This window comes from Alosa alosa, chromosome 8, assembly GCF_017589495.1.
Source record: "Alosa alosa isolate M-15738 ecotype Scorff River chromosome 8, AALO_Geno_1.1, whole genome shotgun sequence".
Taxonomy (NCBI): Eukaryota; Metazoa; Chordata; class Actinopteri; order Clupeiformes; family Clupeidae; genus Alosa; species Alosa alosa.
In genome coordinates, this window is record NC_063196.1 from 4,366,279 (window position 1) to 4,386,168 (window position 19,890).

A 19,890-nucleotide genomic window follows, 5' to 3' on the forward strand; every position below is an offset into this window, starting at 1 on the left:
TGACATTGATTCAATTTTACCACAACAAACGCATCCTACGCAAATATGGTAGGACTCTGTCTACTACATTTCCAGTGGTTCAATGCGCGGCTCTGTAGGGTTTGTCTGACAGGCTCAGATATTTGGTGGGCAGTAGCCTATGCGTGAAGGTGGCGGGCTGCCTGCTTTTGCGATCCTCTGTCTGGAGTTTCCACCCGTGAATTAATGACAAAGGTTCAGCTCCATGTTGCAGCTTTCATGCATTGATGGAAATTATATTCCTTCGCGCTAGCCTACTCTTGCAGCGGACGACACGTTTTGTTTTCTTATTTACGGAGAGACGCGCTCAACTGTTCCTTTCATGGATGTTGCATTTGGTGGCTGCATTGTATTTGATTCGACGGGTGTTTCAGCATTTAAACTGAAGCAGGGTATCATGCGATGTAATCTGTGGACATTTCCAAACCATTATCCTTGGCTGCCAAGGGGTAGAAGGACACATGATGAAGAACGTGTTTGTTATTTTTCAGAAACAACACGAATTTTGGTGTTGGTTGGATGCTATTTGGGGTTGCTTACAGATCGTATTTGATGCATGGTAAATAACGTCGATTTATGATTGGATTTGCAGTCAGTCTGTCGCCAAAAACCAAATTCGAAATTCATATTTTGATTTTCCGACACAGGAACCGTTTAATTCAATAGCCTAGCTTAGCCTACCTGTCATCGTGAAGGCAAGTTGCTCGCTTTTCTTTTCCCTGCTTCATAAGTCTACTGCTGCACAGTTTCACGTGCGAAACAAAATGTAGCCTGTAGGCTATAATTAAGCACTGGCTGAACTTATCGTGAGAAGATATTCCCTTTTCTTGAGACCTCTCTCAATTCACCCTTCCAAAGTTAGGACACGCGTCTGTCTGTCCCTTCCGTTGTTATGGTCTCCAGTGATTGCCCTTGAATTTCTTTTCTGTTTGGGCCTCGACAGCAATAGACAGATGCATTTCGGAGTTGATGAGCCCGTTCGGGAATGTCAGTACAGTCAGGTCTGCACGCGAAATTCATCGCCTATGGAGACGCCACATAAGAAGATCTACACGCGAAAGTGGCGAGTATTCCCTGGACGGAACAAGTTCTACTGCGATGGGAGGATAATGATGGCAAAGCAGACTGGTGTCTTTTACCTCACCATGGTTCTCATCATGGTCACCAGTGGACTCTTCTTCGCATTTGAGTAAGTGTCTGTCGAGAAGATTTGCATGCCCATGCACGAATGGACCATAGCATGCCTTATTTATAGGCCTACATATGGTTTACCCACACACGTCATGCAGTCAGAGTAGAAGTTAGTTTAACACTGCACATTGACAAGGTAGCCTAGTCTATATTCAAACATGTTGCATGTTGCCAATTTTGCAAAGGACAGTTTTCCCTGTGTCATCTCTATTTTGACCTGCAAACACTTTCACACACTTTCTGACTTTGAACCCCTATCAGCAATACAGTTGCTGTAGGATAACCGAGGCAGTTACCTGGGAGGTATTCCAAGTACGTGGTTTAGTGACAAACCTGGAAAAGTGAACTCGGAGTAAGTGGTAAACATCCTACAACAAGAGCCCTATTGCATTGTTTTGTGAGGAGAATGAAGCCATACAGCTCTTCTATTAGGAGGTTTACCACTTACTCTGAGTTAACTTACCCAGGTTTGTCACGTACTTGGAATACCCCCCTGGCCTATTTGATGTAAATATTTTGCACAATAGCTTCTTCTCACTGCTTCCTCTGGATGATATCAGCACACAGCCAACACTGCAGGATGTTCCCAGGGATGCACTGTGCCTCACATTGACTTGACTTCTACACTCCAGTCCTTCCCAATACTAACTATTTTAATCATATTAAAGTGAAAGAGTAAAATTGGTTAACCCCACATTTTTTAGCCCCTCATGACTTACTTGTGTACCTACGTCAGAAACTAGCTGGACAGTATTGCAATACCATCCAAGCTCCCAGGAAGCTAAAGTTTCCAATAAGACGTCTTGTGATGTCTTTATTACAGTCCTGCTTAATGCAGAAGTAAGTCACCACATTCAGTTGAGTCAGTCAAATTGGGATTTTCCTGGGTCCCAGCAGTGTTTTTTGATGAGTCTTTGTTCATGTCGTCCACTTGGCTCACAAGAGGTTAGTCTGGCACATAGGCCAAAAAAGGAAGAACTTAATACATTCAGTCCATAATGTTAAACATGAAAACGTCTGGTGTGGAAACCCTTGTTTTAAAAGTAAATTGAATTTGACTTCTGAGTTCAGCACATTGTGTTTGATGGACTAATAATATATAGTAAAGGGTGCATGACGAAGAATGTTAAGATCCATTGCATGCAGTCAGGAAGACAGTGGTGGACTCTTATCCTGTTATCATGAGACAGAGCCAAGTTTAGAAGGAGGGTATGGGGTGTGTGCGACTCAGATCTAAGCGTTATTCCCCTCCCCCTACCTACCTCTTTTCATCTTTCATACGTCCACATTCCACACAACTTCCCAAATACGACACTCTGCTGTTCTCGTTTCCATGGCAACCTTTTTCCAGCAGCTTTTGTGTGTATGTGCACGCTCTGCAACAGCCCGTTGTCACCCCGGCAACCATGAGCCCACCACCCTCCTAGTTTTAATCTTTTGCGGTCAGAGGAGTCTCATTGTTTTAGGAGCACTCCATAAAAGTAACTATGTCCCCCAGCCATCTGACCCGACCCTTAGAAATTAACCGTGTAAAACATCCACCCACGTGGTGGAAGGTCTACAGCAGGCGGAGCCTTGTGTCAGGGAGATTGGACAGCGGTGCTGTGGTAAGACACATGAGTGGTCACAATGTTTTCCCTTCTTGGCTGGCTTGAACGCTGTGATTGTCTGGGCTCCAGCATGGAAGTTTGTCCCGCTGGGGAAAGGGTTTGACTGATTTTTGCCCTGGAGGGAGGATGCATTCGACTTTTTTTTGCCACTTGCATTGTCCCAGCAGTAGCATGTAATAACATTTCGATGATTCGTTTTTGATGACTATATGTCTGGGGAATCTTTGGAATCTAGGGAACAATGACGTACACTATGGGCTTTTGTCTGGCCAAAAGCTAATTAAATGTTGATTTGTTTGCATGACATTCTATCTATGAGATCTCAGAAGAAGATACAGGCCTAGCGGGAGCATAGTTGCAGTGGGTGACGGACAAACAACTGCCAGAGGCAATGTGTCTGTGACTCACACCCTTGTGTCCTTGTGTAAGAACATCTCTTTTCATCAGGCCTTCTCTTGCTGTGTGCCAATTTGTTTGCAGGCACTCCACTATGCATAGCGTGGAGATGGCTCTCTTAAATAGCAAACAGACAAAACATTAATTAGCGTTGGTCCAGACAGTCATCAAAGCTGGTGTCTCCCTGGGATGTATGGTGCTATTTTGAGCCCAGGGCTGATGGCATCTTGCCTCCTAAAAGCTAATTCGATTTCAGGAATTTAGTTGCTTAGAGCTTCACTAGCCAACTGGATCAAAGCTGGATCTTTATGGAGAAACAGCATTTTGGTTGTTGTCGCTTTTTTTTTAGAAAGCTTAACAACATAGCTCATGGCTGAATCTGAGTAAGATGATAAGTTTGAGGATGCTTTGATTCTTGGATTCTGTCTAACCTTTGATCCCTCTCTATTTGTGATGCAGGACTCTGCTGGAAAACTGAGTGGTAGTGTGTCATATTGGGTCAGCTGAGTATTCACCATACCTCAGTGAAAATGGCACTCACAGAAATTCCGCATACTTGGAATTAGTCATAAATGACTTACGACGTAAAGATGCTGCACTCAGTTAAAAGTTCAAAGGAATATGAAACTACAGAGTATCTAATCTAAGAGACTATCTCAGATCTAGCCACAATTGAATGTTACAAGAAACACCCGCAGAGAATTATAGGAATCTGTCCCTGGAGCCAAGAAAAACAGGATCTCAGTCCGCTCTCTGTACCCCATGTACAGCAGCTCCAGAAAGCTGAGAAAATCTAGAGCAGGGAACTCTGGTCATGTGTGATTTTAACTTTGGTCTGACTTTGCTTTAAATATAGCTCACATTTCAAGGCATGTGTAATGGAGGATAGACTAGAGATATATAGATAGATAGATAGATAGATAGATACTTTATTGATCCCCAAGGGAAATTCAGGAAACAATCACTGACATTCATGTAAATGTACTTGATACAGATGCCAATGCATAACGTGTGTGTGTTGTGCGTAGGCTTAGGCTGTTATGCTTTACACTGTATTTGACATACTTTTGAGTCATTTGTAAGTTGATATTGAGTTATTACTGAGACCAAGATAGGAATAGATCACTTTTGGTGTCAACAAAGATTTCACCCTCCCAAACAGGTTTGTCAGTGCAACATGAAATACAAAGTACAAATCTCTTGTCTTTATTCACATCCATTAGGGGTGTAAAGGTACACATATTCGTACAGAACCGTTTAGGTACAGGATTTTAGGTTCAATACAGGTGTGTTATTAACAGTAATCAACAATAGGTTTGTTTGCTTGTGGACCATGTTTCAAATTCGAGTTCCCACAAAAACATATTACGTGGTGGACCATATGTCACTTAAGTCAATTAACGTCAAAACATTTTGCACCTTTTCCAATTACTTTTCCATTGCACACCAAAAATATTGCCAGGGAATTTTAGGTTGGTAGTAGCTACAGGCTTAGGCCTGTTTCACACCGGGTGCGTGGCGTGAACGTCGCGTGTCAGTTGCTTGGCGGCTGCGTGGCGTTTGTCTTTGCTTACGCGTTTGACACGGCGCTGCGGCGGCCTCTCTGCCAATTAAAACATCTGTTAATTTTTTTTTTTTTTTTCACTTTTTTAATGGAAACGCTTCCAACACGCTTGTGTGTCGTGTGAAAAATAGGCGTCGGTCCTATTTATAGCATGCGCGCGTTTTTGGCGCGGCTCGAGCCACTCCAGAGACGTGCGTGTCACGCTGGCGGTGTGCAAGCTCTAACCTGTTAACATGGGAGCCGAAATAAAAACGGACACGCTACGCAGCTGACACGCTTATGTCACTCACCCAGTGTGAAACAGCACAAACAGAAACTTACTGTACCGAAAATTAACCGAACCGTGACTTCAAAACTGAGATACTGTGGTATTGTACTGTGTACCGTTACACCTCACATCCATGGTGTAGAAAAAGAACAGAAGAATAAAAGACACTGGTTGTTTTTTCTCTCCACTGAGAAAAACTAGATAATCACGGACGTTCCATTTTTGGGTGAATTACCTTGAAGGCATTTTTGAAAACACTGCCAATCTCCAACACCTAATTACATTAGTGTGTACCCTGATGCATTTAGTGTTTTAATAGAGCTAAATGTGGTATCATTTGAGTTAATGTGCTTCAGGATGTTGGACTGAGTTATACGGTTACAACTGTTTTCCAGTGTTGTGGTCAGTTGTGACATTTCCCACTGGGCCATCAAATGAAAGGACTTTTAAATGAGAGGTGCATTCAAATTTGCCAAACGTTGGCAACCTTTGTGGTGAACATGTTTTTTTCTAAACAGTTAAATTTGAACGATTTGGTGTTAACATTCCATTGCAATGGTAATTGCATTGTTACCTTTGTCAAGCCCATGTCCATGTCCACTGTATGTTTGCACAGAACTACCTCCTCAGACTGTTTTCAAATGTTCGCCTATGTTTGCGAATTTGAACACACCTCAGTTCTTGAGATAGCCTATTGATAACTTTAACCCACCTCCTAACTTGCATTACTGCTTCAAGGCCAACACAACTGTAGTAGGACACACCAGATCTTGCAGGTTATCCTCCTATTGCAAGACCTAGTTAATCTTCATCATGATTTGAAAGCCAGCTATGTGCCCTTTTAATGTTATGTCTTAACAGCAAACAAACATCTTGCATCGTCTGTTTAGATAGATATATAACATTAAGAACAGCAGAAATCTCACAACTAGAGTTACACTAAAAGTTGATAGGGGTGACTACTGACAATCTCTGGGTGAGAAAAATGTCCATTTCACCATATCAGTGTTTGCTGTTTGCTCTTGCTTCCTGTTCCACTGCAGCTGTCCGTTCCTGGCGTCGAATCTGACCCCTGCCATCCCGGCCATAGGAGGGGTTCTGTTCTTCTTCGTGATGGGCATGCTGCTGAGGGCGAGCTTCAGCGACCCTGGCGTGCTTCCTCGGGCCACGCCAGATGAGGCGGCAGACCTGGAGAGACATATAGGTAACCTCTCTTCTATTTTTGCCTTTGTTATGACAGGGCAGTGAAGAGACAGACAGGAAGCGAATGGGAGAGATGGGGTGGGATCAGGAAATAACACTGGTCGGACTCGAACCCGGGTCTCCGTGGGCTCTTGGACTGTAGCTAGTTGCACCACAGCGCCCCCCATAGGTCCCTCACTCTCCACCTCCAGCTGGTGTGTGGTGAGCGTTCTGGCACATAATGGCTGCTGTGCATCACCCAGGTGGGTGCTACACATTGCTGGTGGATAGTGAGGTTCCACTTTCACTCTGAAGCACTTTGGGTGTGTAGAAGAGCGCTAGAAGTTGTTGTTGTTGTTGTTGTTGCTGTTGTTGCAACCTTTCTGACCGTGACTGCCCTCTGCTCAGAACATTGTCATCGCTTGTCTTTGTGCCCACAATACAGGTTGTTTTTATTGATCAAAGAATATGAGAAGGCTCCTAGACCTACGCACGAGTTCATTCTCAAGGTGTGATTCAGATTCAGATCTTAGTATGCCTGTGGATTCTTGGCTTGTTTGTTATTTTTCACAACCAAGACATTAATTTGCTTTTCTTTCAGTCGATGAAACAGAACAACTCAACAGCAGCACTGTTAGTTGTTTACCATTAAGTTGTTGGCTTTCTTAGTATGCCAAAATCCTGCACACTTAATCGTGGTGCCTTTTCATACAAAATTCAACTTGGATTACATTTTAAGGTAATTATTCACTAAGTTGTACATTTGCTTAACACATTTCATTTCACTGTTAGTAGGTGTTAGTTGTTAGTTGCTTTGCTTTGCATTTTCCAGCTACACAGTCATGGAATCTAATGGCTCATACATTCCACAAGCATGAATATGTAGGACATTTTAAAGCAAGGTGCAGATCCTAACAGTGTGTGGATAGATACTCTATAGCTTTGATGGCTATAAAGTGCCATATTGTATCTTGTTTCAGGCGTATAGAGTTTTAAATACATTTGGGTTACATTGCTTTGGGGAAAAGCTAGCGGAGTGTACCCAAAGAGATGCTGGAGATGCTAGCGGAGTGTACCCAAGGAGGTACTCAGTGATGCAGGTAGGCTAAATATCCAGTCACTACTAAGTCTTTAGCTTCAGTGATGATCCATGGGGACAAGTATTTGTTTTCTTCCCCCCCCCCAATTCAATTCTGACAGAGAAGCGGGGGGGAAATAATTACTTTGAGACCGTTTCAAAGATCTGAAGCTTTAGGGTTTTTCGGGCAAGTCTATTATTAGACGAGAGCTTTTCATGGGAAGAGCAGTCTCCTTTTTCAGCAGCTCCGGTGCTATTTTTAACCGCTGCATATCTTACATTATGCACTATACTTGACTCTGTCAGTGACTGTTCATTTTGTGGATACACTTTTCACACCGTTTGAATCTTTAGATAGAACGAGGCAATTTGTCCCATGTGCTACTACTGCCCCAATACCTTGTCTCTCCCTCTTAATTCTCCTCTAATCCGATCTCAGTTTATAGCAACTTTTCTGTCTTCATTTCTTTCACTAGTCCAGAGGCAAATTCCTCAATGCAGTTTCAATTTCACGCATTTCAGTTCTCATGACATGGTACTTGCGGCTGAAGAACAAAGTGGCTTTCGCTGTCCTCCTCCAGTGTCTTGCCACTCATTCGTTTTCTTTCTCACACACACTGTCTTACTTTCTCTATCCCTTCATCTTTTTTGTCTCTGTCTCTTCTTATCGTCCTCTCTTTTTCTGCCCCCCCCCTGCTGAAATGGCTATTAAACCACTGTTCTCCATCTTAGTCCATCTGCTCCTGTTCTCTTCCTCCTCTCTGTCTGGGTTCTGTCACCTTGTACTGTGGCCTAAGAACTGGACTGACATCAGTAGCGATCTGAACTGACTACTCATATTTCCTCTGGATGTTCATTAGAGATGCTGTCCTCCAGCTGTCTGCTCTCCCATATTTCAAACCCAATCAACAGGTCAAATATTGATCCTCTCACATATTCTCATTTCAAGTAATTTACAGATTACATCTTATTCTATATTCATATTCAATATTCAGTATTCAATATTTAGTATTTTTCTTTAGAAATGGGGAAGCTTTGTGCTATCTCCTTTACCCACATTGCTGAGTGCCATCCCTTATGATGGCTTGATTCCCCTAATTGAACTGCAGTCTAAAGCTGTTTACTGCACTCGTATTACCTAATGGAATCTGCTCAGTGTAGCATCCGAGAGTGTGCATAATTAATTAGTAAACAAACATCTCTCCACTTCAGGAACACACAATACTACCCATCCAACAACACAACAACACACTGTCAGAGTTTCCCTACTGGCACTCCTAAGAGACTTGCCTTGCTTAGGAACTTGTTTGAGTGTGCTAGACTTCTGGGCTCTTTAAGCACTTTGTTGGCATGCTGTTTAGCTTGCCACTCAGCTCTGTGGGTTTGGATGCAGGGATAAAGCGTGCACTGCTTTTAGGGGTCTTCAGGGTCAGGGGTCTGCAAACCACTGTGGTAGACCACCAGGCAGTAGACTGCCTAGTGTTTGAGACGCTCGCTCATTCACACAGCCACGGAGTGCAATGAGTTTAAGGCAGTTCTCTCTCCCTCTCTCGCCCTCTCTCTATCTCTTTCTTTCTTTCTTTCTTTCTTTCTTTCTCTCTCTTTCTTTCTCTGTCTCTCTATCTTTATCTTCCATCTATCTCTCTATCTCTCTCTCTGTCTTTATCTTCCATCTCTCTCTCTCTCTCTCTCTCTCTCTTCTCTCTTTCTCCCTCGCTCCCTCCCTCTGGCTTACTCCGTGGCTATTTGCAAGCTTCTCATAGCCCAGGCCATTTCCCTCACAGTAGGAGCTGTGGAGTCCACTGGGCACAATAAATCACTTAGTGTGAGTCAATGAGCTGTAGCTTTTGCACTTGGAGGTTTGGATTCTTTTTGTGGGTGTGGGTGTGTGTGTGTGTGTGCCTTACAGAAAGCGGGTGAGTGTGATTGCACGTGTTCTGTAAGACAAGTGAAACAGGCGATGTGTGCATATATTGTGTGAGTATGTTATTGCACGTGCGTTGTGTTTATGTTTGTGTGAGAGACACTGTGTGTGTTGGGGGAGGGGGGTACAGTCATTCGGAGCAGTGCGTGTAACCTGCTGAGTTGTTGAACAGATAAATAATGTAAAGCCCAGTAAACAGTGCCATTTCCTTGGGGAATGTGCTAGAGGGTTTTTGGGGTAGTGTGTGTTGTGTGTGTGTGTGTGTGTGTGTGTGTGTGTGTGTGTGTGTCCTAAAGTGACTGCTGGGACACAGAATGTGCTGACTTGGCAAGATCTCTTAGGGAACATGTGGAGAGTCATGTTAATGGAACATGGCCTGGCGGATTGCGGGGACAATTAGGAGTCCCAGAGTTTCCATGCTGAGGGGCCTCCTTGTGTAAGGGTCATCAGACTCACTCTGGACCTAATGTCCTGATCTTGTCTTGAGTCTTGTCTTTCATTTCTCTCACTGTTTATCTGTCTGTCTTCATGTCTCTGTTTTCATCTCTCTGTCTGTTTTTGTATCTGTATCTTTGGCCATCTGTGTGTCTGCCTCTCATCCCTGACTTCCTGACTCTTTTTCTTTCTCTCTCTTTTTCTCTTTCATCCATCTCTCTTTTCAGATGCGACGAACGGGCCAAGTGGGCCAGGGTACCGGCCTCCCCCCAGGACCAGGGAGGTGGTCATTAACGGACAGACGGTGAAGCTCAAGTACTGCTTTACCTGCAAGATCTTCAGGCCCCCAAGAGCCTCCCACTGCAGCCTGTGTGACAACTGTGTGGGTGAGTTGTGTGTGTGTGTGTGTAGTGTGTGTGTGTGTGTAGTGTGTGTAGAAGAGTGAGAGTCTACAGGGTATTAGTGAGTGTTTGAAAAAGGCTATGTGTGGGAGTTTTGTCTGGATGATGAGTATCTATTAGTGTATGTGGGCAAATGTGTGATTATGCAAATGTGTTTGTTTGGGTTCAGATACTAATGTGAGATCAAATAAAAAAAAAAAACAAGCCTCCTTGAACTTAAAAAGTTTATTTACCTCAAGACTCTAGCAACCAGAAGAGTTCCTCTCATCCTACCCTGCCGTTGTACTGCTTGTTCACTTCACATCACTTCACTCCACCTTACAGATCGGTTTGACCACCACTGTCCGTGGGTGGGCAACTGTGTGGGCCGACGGAACTACCGCTTCTTCTACCTCTTTATCCTCTCGCTCTCCTTCCTCACTGTCTTCATCTTCGCCTTTGTCATCACCCACGTCATCCTCCGTGAGTATGACCTGCTGATGAGACATGCATCCCTCTCCCTGTTACAGTACAACTGCTCCCAAAACACACACACACACACACACACACACACACACACACACACACACACACACACACACACACTGCACATCCTAACTTCACATCCTAACATAGAGCTATGTGAAGCAATTTAGTGTGAAGTATCTGCCAGGTGGTCATAAAAGACAAAGGGAGCCAGCGCAGAGCCCAGACTCCATACCAACGTTGGCGTTATTTATGGTCAGCCATATTGACCAGGGCAGCACTGTAGGGAGTATCGTGGCCCAGACTGGACAGCAGTTCATCTCCGTAATGGATGTGATTGGGCAGAGGGAGCACTAACGGGAATGGGAGGGGGCTGCTCTACTGAAGGGTGTGTGTGGAGGAGGGAGTGGGGCGGTGTGTGTGTGTGTGTGTGTGTGTGTGTGTGAAGATGCTGAGGCAGTGTTTTGCAACGGTGTGCGAGAGAAAGGCTGCATGGTGGAGGTTATACTGCACGAGCAGACCAGACATCACACACACTCATCCAGCTGCCACTGGTGCTTTATTCACCTGTTTGTCAGCCTTTCTTTACTGTGCTTTCCTTAGGGGATTGGGGAACCCCGCTCACGATTAGCACAGGTGACAAGTGATCGCCCCCCTATTGAGTGCAACGGCTGTAATCAAAGCCTTGTGGTTTCGGGCGTCCCGGCTTCCTCGGGCCGAGATATTGATTGATTGCGCTATTTTCCCACAGCCTCTGTGACCTTTAAGGGACGTCCCTAAAGCCCTTCACAATCCGCAGCTCTCGCCGTTGGAGCGTTACAGTTGGTCAGGGCCCAGATTATGGCCTCCGTAATGATTATTGGTCTGACGGGGAGATCGCTCCGTGCTCCGAGAGCCGCACCGCTGCTCTCTGTAGCCTCTCCTCGTCTGCTCGTGCAGGACTCGGGCAGAAAGCGCATCCTCTTGGCCAGATCTCCGAGTTGTTGTGGACATGCCTCTCTGGCTCTGCCCGTGGGGTTGAGGTGACCGAGGGAGAGGAGGGGAGGAAATCGCACCTGTGTAGCCCCTCCACTGGGCTCTGCTCACAGGGGGGGGGATCTCCGACCCTGATAGCACTGTAAGGAGCTTAAGAGGAACAGTATCCTCTAAATAACTAAACGTCTGAGCGTCCTGCTTCATGCAGCTCTCTCTCTCTCTCTTTCTCTTTCTCTCGCTCTCCCTCTCTCTTTCTCTCTCTCTCTCTCTCTCTCTCTCTCTCTCTCTCTTTCTCTCTCTCTCGCACGCATGCATGCGCACACACACACACTTTCTATCTCTCTATCACTCTCTCTCACTCATCCCCCCCTCTCTCTCTCACTCAAATTCAAATTCAAATTCAAATGTGCTTTATTGGCATGACTCAGAAAATAGTGTTGCCAAAGCAGTAACATGACAATACAAACATATACAATATTTGTTTTAAGGGGGGTCGAAGAAAGGAAACTTATCTAAACTAAAAGAAAGAAAACTTATGTTTAAAAAAAAAAATAGTAACTAAATCCATGTTTAAAGAAAACTTTAAAACATGTATAAAGAAAACATGTATTCTTAAATCTAAATTTAAAGGAAACTTATACAATAGTCTATATAAAACTATTTAACAAAAACTATATACTGTATGCACTTTTTCTATGTGAAGTTTTCTCTTAAAATGTGGAAGGACTGTAAATATTGGTAGGCTAAGTGGGCACATTTATCTATTTCTCCCAGGAGGAATTGTAGTTTTTGTTCATTGGTGGCAGTCATAAAGCCGGGACAAGCGATTTCAATTTGTGGGTAGAATATAGCTCTTAAGTGTTGATAATTGGGACATTCTGTGAGGAAGTGGCATTCGTCCTCTACTACTCCAGTATTACAGAATTTACATATTCGATCTTCACGAGCTATCCAGGTTTACGGTGTCTACCCTTTTCTATTGCAAGGGAATGATCACTCAGTCGATACTTTGACAGGAGTTTTCTATGACGATGGTTTTAATTTCATTTAAATATGGTGCCAAATTGTAATCAATTGAATAGTTCTGTAGCAGTGTAGCTTATTTACTTGTTCGATTTTGCATTTCCATGTGTTAATGTAGTTTTGTTTTGCTGTGTTCTCTACTTCTTTTTGCTACTGAAGCAATACTTGAGCTGCAGTTTTCAGGTGTTTTTGTATTATGAAGTTTAAGGGGTCACTCTCTGGGTGTTCACTCCTCAGCTGGGCAGCAGTGTGGTGATATTGCTCTGAATTGCTAGTCTGAAGATGATGCCAGAATTTGGTTGCTCTTTTTTGTATGTCTACAAGGAGGGGGAATCTTCCAAGCTCAGCTCTGCAGCCTAGATTAGGTGCACATCTGTTTAAACCTAGAATATTTTTACAGAATTCCAAATGTAATAATTGGTTTGGCTTTTTTGTCCCATGTTTGAGAAATTGTCTTTATATTTTATGCCCCAAATTTGGCCCCGTGATAGTAATATTGGCTTTACTAAGGAATCAAAGATCTTTTTCCATAATTTGATGGAAGGATTATATTGAAATAGAGATTTTCTTAACATGTAGTATGTTTTGCGTGCTTTTTCGGATAGGTCTTTGATTGCTTTATCAAATTGCCCTGATGAAGAAATGGTCAGTCCTAAGTAGTTGTATTTTCTTACTTGTTCTAGTTGTTTTCCGCCAATGGTAAAATTATATTTATTTATGTTCGAATGTTTTCTCTGGAAAGTCATTATTTTTGTTTTTTCCATATTGATTGGAAGGGCCCAAGTTATGCTATATTCGTTCAAAAGAGAAAGGCTCTCTTGTAGTCCCTGTGCCGTTGACGATAGCAGGAGAAGATCATCTGCGTAAAGCAGGCATTTGATTTCTTTTCCCAAAAGATTGAGACCAGGCGAGGATGAATTTTGAATTTTATTAGCTAATTCATTGATATAAATGTTAAATAATGTAGGACTCAGGCAACAGCCCTGCCTCACTCCTTTTGTTTGAGGAAAGTAATCAGTTTGTTTGTTATTTATTTTTACACAACATTTGATGTTTTCATACATGTCTTTAATGATGTTATATGTTTTACCACCAATTTCACAATCAAGTAGTTTCAGCAAGAGACCTTCATGCCAAACGGAGTCGAAGGCTTTGCTGAAATCCACAAAGCATCCATATATTTTTCCGTTTTTGACCTTTGTAACGTTTTCTTGTATCAGTGTCTGTAAAGTATAAATATGATCTGTTGTTCTATTTTTTGTATGAAACCAATTTGAGAGGGGCTTAATATATTGTTTTTTTTTTATTAAGTTTGAAATTGGTTATTGATTATACTACAGAATAATTTACCTAAATTGCTGCCTTGTGATATGCCTCTATAATTGTTTGGGTTAAATTTGTCACCATTTTTGTATATGGGGGTGATCTGACTAATTTTCCATTGGTCAGGAAAGTGGCCTGAGGATAATATTAAATTAAATAGTTTCAGGATTACTTGTTTAATTTTTGGGGTGCTATGTTTCAACATTTCATTATAAATTCCATCAGTGCCGCATGATTTTCTATTTTCAGTTTTTTATTTTAGTGTTCAATTCAGATAATGTTATAGCTGAGTCTAATTCATTTAATTTATCTTTTGTGTTTTTCAAGTGTTTTTAAATGGTTTGTTAGTTTTTGTTGTGCCAGGTTTAGTTCATCGTTTTTGTATAAATTTTCAAAATGGTCAACCCATGTTTTTCCATTTGCTATTGGGATACAATTTTTCTTTTTTGGGGTTGTTAAGGTTTTTCCACAGGTCCCAAAAGTGTTTTGATCTAACATCATCAATTTCTACTAACTGGTTATGTATGTGATTGGCTTTTTTGCGTTTTAGAAGTGATTTGTATTTTTTGTAGGCTGTTATGATATTTTATTTGAAGTTCCTGATTTGCTGGTTCTCTGTGTTTTGGTTTGAATAAGATCGTAATTCTTTTTCTTAGTAATAGGCAGTCTTTGTCAAACCATTTCTTTTTTTGTTTTTCTTGCTATTAACTATTCCTTGTCTTTTTAAAGATTTTTTTGGCTATTGTGGAAAATATTGTTGTTAATGTTTTGGTGGCTACATTGATGTTATCTTCAGACTTTTTAAATTTGGTGAACAGGAAGGAGTAGATCATGTTTTCCCTCGATGCAATTTGACTGGGATGTGTATTGCTCTAGTCTGTCATCGCTCCATTTGTATTGAACTGGAAGTGGGTGTAGTGTACTCATAGGTTTTTGATGTTCAATACTGGAATTTTTCTTTAAGCTAATTATAATGTGGCAGTGATCTGACAGAGGCAACTGTGGCATTACTGTGAAATAATTTATTTGGTTGTGATCTAAATCTGTTATAGCATAATCCACCACACTGCTGCCCAGGGGTGAGCAATAAGTGAATTTACCCAGAGAGTCCCCCTTGTTCTGCCATTAACAATAAACAGACCAAGAGATTTGCAAAGTTGTAACACCTCCTTGCCATGTCTATTGATGATGTTATCAAAATTGTTCCTGTGACTACTTATATTGATGTTTTGTTCTAGTGAAGAAACATGTTTATATCCAGATATGTCAATGTAATCTAAATCGGTTCCTACTCTTGCATTAAGGTAAGCCCATAATTAGAATCTTCCCAAATGACTGGAGTTAAATGATGTCAGATTTTAACGTTTCAAATATGTTTTCACTGTAATATGGAGATTCAAGAGGAGGAATGTATATGGCACATAAATAAGTGTCCTGTGTTGAGTTTGTGAGTTCTTTTGATAGTTTCAACCATATGTGTGATGATCCTTTTCTTACTACATATATGTATTTATTAATGGCTTCTTTAAACCAAACAACAATTCCCCCTGAATTCCTGCCGCATTTTATATTGGGATGTTTAATAGAAGGGACATTTATATCTCTGTAGGAAGGTAATGAATAATTTCCCTGTCCATTTTACTCCACGTTTCCAGTGCTATGAATATATCTGAATTATTTACAGCATTTACAAAAATCTCTGATTTTCTCGAAAAGAAGAAGAGTGCATTCCTTGAACATTATAACAAATGATTTTAAGAAATGTCATTACAATGGTGTAGTTTGCCAGAAATAAGAATGTTTGTATACTCAAGTGCAATAATGATCCAATTGAGACACTGGTAAAGTATTATTTTTACCAGATAAATGACTAAACCTACAGAGAGATAAATATACTATAGGTAGGTAAATTATTTCTCTTAAGACAAACAGACTTGTGAACACTCAACACAAAGACACAGACAAATACATACATGTTTAAGTTCACTGACAGAGCGCAGACATATTCTAGCGTACATACACACCACACATGCACAGAAACACATGCACAGAACACACACACACACACACACACACACACACACACACACACACACACACACACACACAGGTATGCAATGTTGATTATGAATGTTATGCATAAGACAGAAATATAGTATACAATTAGATAGACTGACAAGTAGACATTTTTAAGTTTCTATACACATATTTACACACTCAGACACTCATACCCCCCTCCCCATCCCTCCCCCACACTCTCCAACCATGCATATTGATATTTCTGTGCAGATAGGTAATGATTATGTCTATAGGCAAACATAAGAATACTGTATGTCTGAGCGTAGTCTACACACTTAAACCCACATATATAATACTCTCATACCCCCCTCCACTAAAAAAAAGAAAGAAAGAAAAAAAAAAAAACTGCAGGTTATTAAAAAAAGAAAATGAAAAAGAATAAAAGTAATTGTGCACACACACACAAACACATACACACACACACTTACACACACACACAAAGTCCTATGAATATTCATACAAAGTTTTTTTTTTTTTTTTTTTTTTTTTTTCACTAATGCAAGAGACTATCATATAAGTTGAAGCATTGTTGTTATCTGAGTGAGATCTCTACAAAGTACCTTTGTTAGAGGCGGCTGCTGCATAGGTAGGCCTATGCGTCTCAACTGGTTTTTGGCTGTCTTTGATGATGTTTGGCCTGCTGCTTTCAGAGCATGGTATTCTCACTCTATTTAATGCTGTGTCTTTGAGTTTTTTAGCAAATATTTTCATGCCCTCCTTATGTATGTGGACATTGTCATATAAATGTCTAATGGTAATGTCTGTATGGTGTGCAACCTTTACGTTGGGTATATCAGCACAGAAGGACACAACTTTGCCGTTGATTCTTTCAGTGACACTTACAGGAATATCCCGTCGTGGAAGTATAGATGAGATGATTACCTTTGCATCTGGATGTTTTGTGTGGCAATTTGGATGGTGCTGATTAAGGCTTCTGCCACATCAGTTCTCCTGTCTTTAAGGTCATTAGTCCCTGTATGGATAATTATGTGAGATGGATTATTGAGTAAGCCTTTTTTGTATTATGTCCTTAGCTGTGTGTGTCGTTGGACACCAAAACTTCTTGACTTGTCTTCTAGGGAAAAGTCGTCTGGGGTTCAGATGATTCCCATTAGAGTCGCACAGGATGATGATGTCATCCTTTTCCTTGCTTTGAGACTTTGTCCCTTGTTGTCCCTGACTGATGTTTGCTGAAGAGGAGGGTGGTCTGCTTTGGCAGGTGCGTTGCTGGGGTTTGGGAGGTTGGTCATGAGGTGAAGCTGGAGCTACAGGCACATTGACAGAGATTGTGGCACTTTCAGACAAGATGGGATTTTTGACTGATGGCTCACTGTTCCTGCTTTCCGGGGTATGATCCCTTGGATTCTCTCTGTGCCGTGCCATCCTCAACAGCTCTTCCTTCAGAGACCTCACCTCCTGCCGCAACTCTTGGTTGGCCTCCTCCAGCTGCCTTAATGCCGAGCAAAGTTGTTGCACCATGTTCCTGTCAGGGTGGATGATTTGGTCTTGAAGTTGTTGTAAGCTGAGAGCGGTTTCCTCTTTGAACATGATGTAGTCCTGTTCAAGTTGAACCATCACATCTCTCATTTTTGTGGTGTCAGAGGAGGGTGTCTTGGGGCCTGTATTACTGGGAGGACATGTAATGGGGTTATGTACATGTTGGCTATTTGAGTTAGTCTCGGCTCCTGATGTAATAGTAATAGTCTCCACCACCTGGTCTTTTTTGATATTCAGAGCTTTTTCTTTGAGTTCTTTAAATTTGCTCTGAAATTGAACGAGACTTGCTTCAGTTCCTTGTACCATTACAGTCCCATTATGATACAGGTTAACTGTCACCTTAAAGTCCTTTGCCCCTCTAGTGTAATCTGTCTTCCTCTGCTGATGCCTCCTTTTCTCACACATTTCCAGACAGTGCAGAGGGTGGTATGCCATACTGTGGGGTGATTTGTGAAGAACAGGAGGTTACACAGGACCTTGTTGTCATCCAGTCCCATGTAATCGGAGATCAGTGCTTCTGGATGTTCTCTCATGATGTTTTCTTTCATTCTTTCTTTTTTCTTTGGCTGTTTTACAGTGTTGGGATAAGATATTTCCAACTCATCTTCATTTTTGAAAAATGCCTCAGCCTTAGCCATGTTTTCTTCTAATCCAGCATCCATTATGATGTCATTAAGTGGCGGTTTGGCTAATTCTTCCAACAATTAGCAACAATTAGCTTCTTGTAGGTTTGATTTCTTGATGATTTTTTGGCTTTTGAAAATTGACGCAGAGGTCTTACCTTGACAGTTTGTTGCCTCTGTTGTTTCTATTCAACTTCCCAATAAAACTATTACACTTTGAGTAAGTATAACAAACTTTTTCTGGCAAAAAATTTTTAGTTTCACAAGCTCATTTTTCTTGCTGCCATTTGTCAAGCAGAGTTGTCACTCTTTTGTTCCACACTGATGCCATAGTGAACCTGCCTCGTAGCTTAAATCCCTTTATCTCTCCTCGAGTGCGCAGGAGGCTCATCGCTCTCCAGTTACCGCGGCGCCGCCGCTAACTCCTCTAACTTATTAGCATGGGAGCCCTGCACCGCGGTGTGATCTTTGCCATTGTTTGCGTTCATGAAGTGAAGGCGCTCAGCCAGTCACTCCATCTCCCTCTCTCTCCCTCTCGTCCGCAGGATCCAATCGCACGGGCTTCCTGAGTGCACTCAAAGACAGTCCTGCCAGATATCCTTTAGCGCTTCAGGCGCCGAGCCGGAACGCCGGGAGAAGAGCGAGGGAGTGGGAGTTGGAGTGTGACAGCCGCAGTTCTGGAACCTTCTGTGCATTTTGTGCCGTCGGTGCAGATGGGGACACGCTTTCCCTGTCACTCTGTGTGTGTGTGCGTGCGCGCAGGGGTCTGTTTAACATTGCATGTCAGCATATAATGTCATATCTACACCTCTCTCTCTCCTCCCCTCTCTCTCTCCCCCTCTCTTTCTCTGTGCCCCTCTCTCTCTCTTGCCCTCTCTCCCCCCTCTCTTTCTCTCTCCCCCTTTCTCGGTCTGCATCTGTCTGCATCTCTGATGTACACCTCTCTCTCGGTCTCCCTTATGTAAACATACAGCATGTGCATGTACAAGCATTGGCTGTCTTAGATAAACATTGGTGCTATATGTTCTGTATGTGAAATTACAAGTGCTGACCATAAGATGTAGAAGTTGGATTATCTCTCTCTCTCTCTCTCTCTCTCTCTCTCTCTCTCTCTCTCTCTCTCTCTCTGTCTCTCTCTCTCTCTTTTTCTCTCTCTCTCTCTCTCTTTCTCTCTCTCTCTTTCTTTCTCTTTCTCTCTCTCTTTCTCTCCTTCTCTTTCTCTCCATCCCTCCCATGCTGTAGATTATGCAGCTGTCGGAGTTCATATTTTATCTAATAGAATACACACACACACACACACAAACACACACACACACACACACACACACACACACACACACACACACACAGACAGACACACACACACAGACACACACACACATGCTTTTTGGCGGATCTCCAAGCCAAATGAAAAAGGACTTGAGAAAGTCTTTTGTAATGCACCAGGTGCAGGTGGTTGTGAAATCAAGCGTGCTGCTAAGGATAGGATGTTCATGAATATTACCCTTGAAGGTTTTGTGTGTGTGTGTGTGCGTGCGTCCGTTCGTTGTGTGTGTGCGTCATGCGTGCGTGCGTGCACATCTGTGTGTGTGTTTTTATTTGTGTGTCTGTCTGTTAATGTGTATACATAGTGTTTTTATTCAGAGTGCACATATACAACACTGTCTTAGAAATATTACATTATAAATGATCTCTCTCTCTCTTTCTCTCTCTTTCTCTCTCTCTCTCTCTTTTCTCTCTTTCTCAACATAATGTCTTGCAAATTGTACATTGCAAATGTTCCATGTACACAACATCCAATACTTTGATGGGTTCCCTATTGTTCCTCATGTACAGTA

At 42.2% G+C, this 19,890-nt stretch overlaps 1 protein-coding gene across 1 annotated transcript in view; it reads left to right on the plus strand.

Moving 5' to 3' along the window:
- Positions 1–50: 50 nt before the first annotated feature.
- Positions 51–19,890, plus strand: part of zdhhc14 (zinc finger DHHC-type palmitoyltransferase 14) — a 29,632-nt gene continuing 9,792 nt past the window's right edge. The window contains exons 1-5 of the mRNA XM_048250928.1: positions 51–1,207; positions 6,091–6,251; positions 9,894–10,052; positions 10,392–10,529; positions 18,598–18,646. Coding sequence (XP_048106885.1) covers positions 972–1,207; positions 6,091–6,251; positions 9,894–10,052; positions 10,392–10,529; positions 18,598–18,646 — 743 coding nt within the window. The 5' untranslated portion in view covers positions 51–971. The remainder of the gene's footprint in view (positions 1,208–6,090; positions 6,252–9,893; positions 10,053–10,391; positions 10,530–18,597; positions 18,647–19,890) is intronic.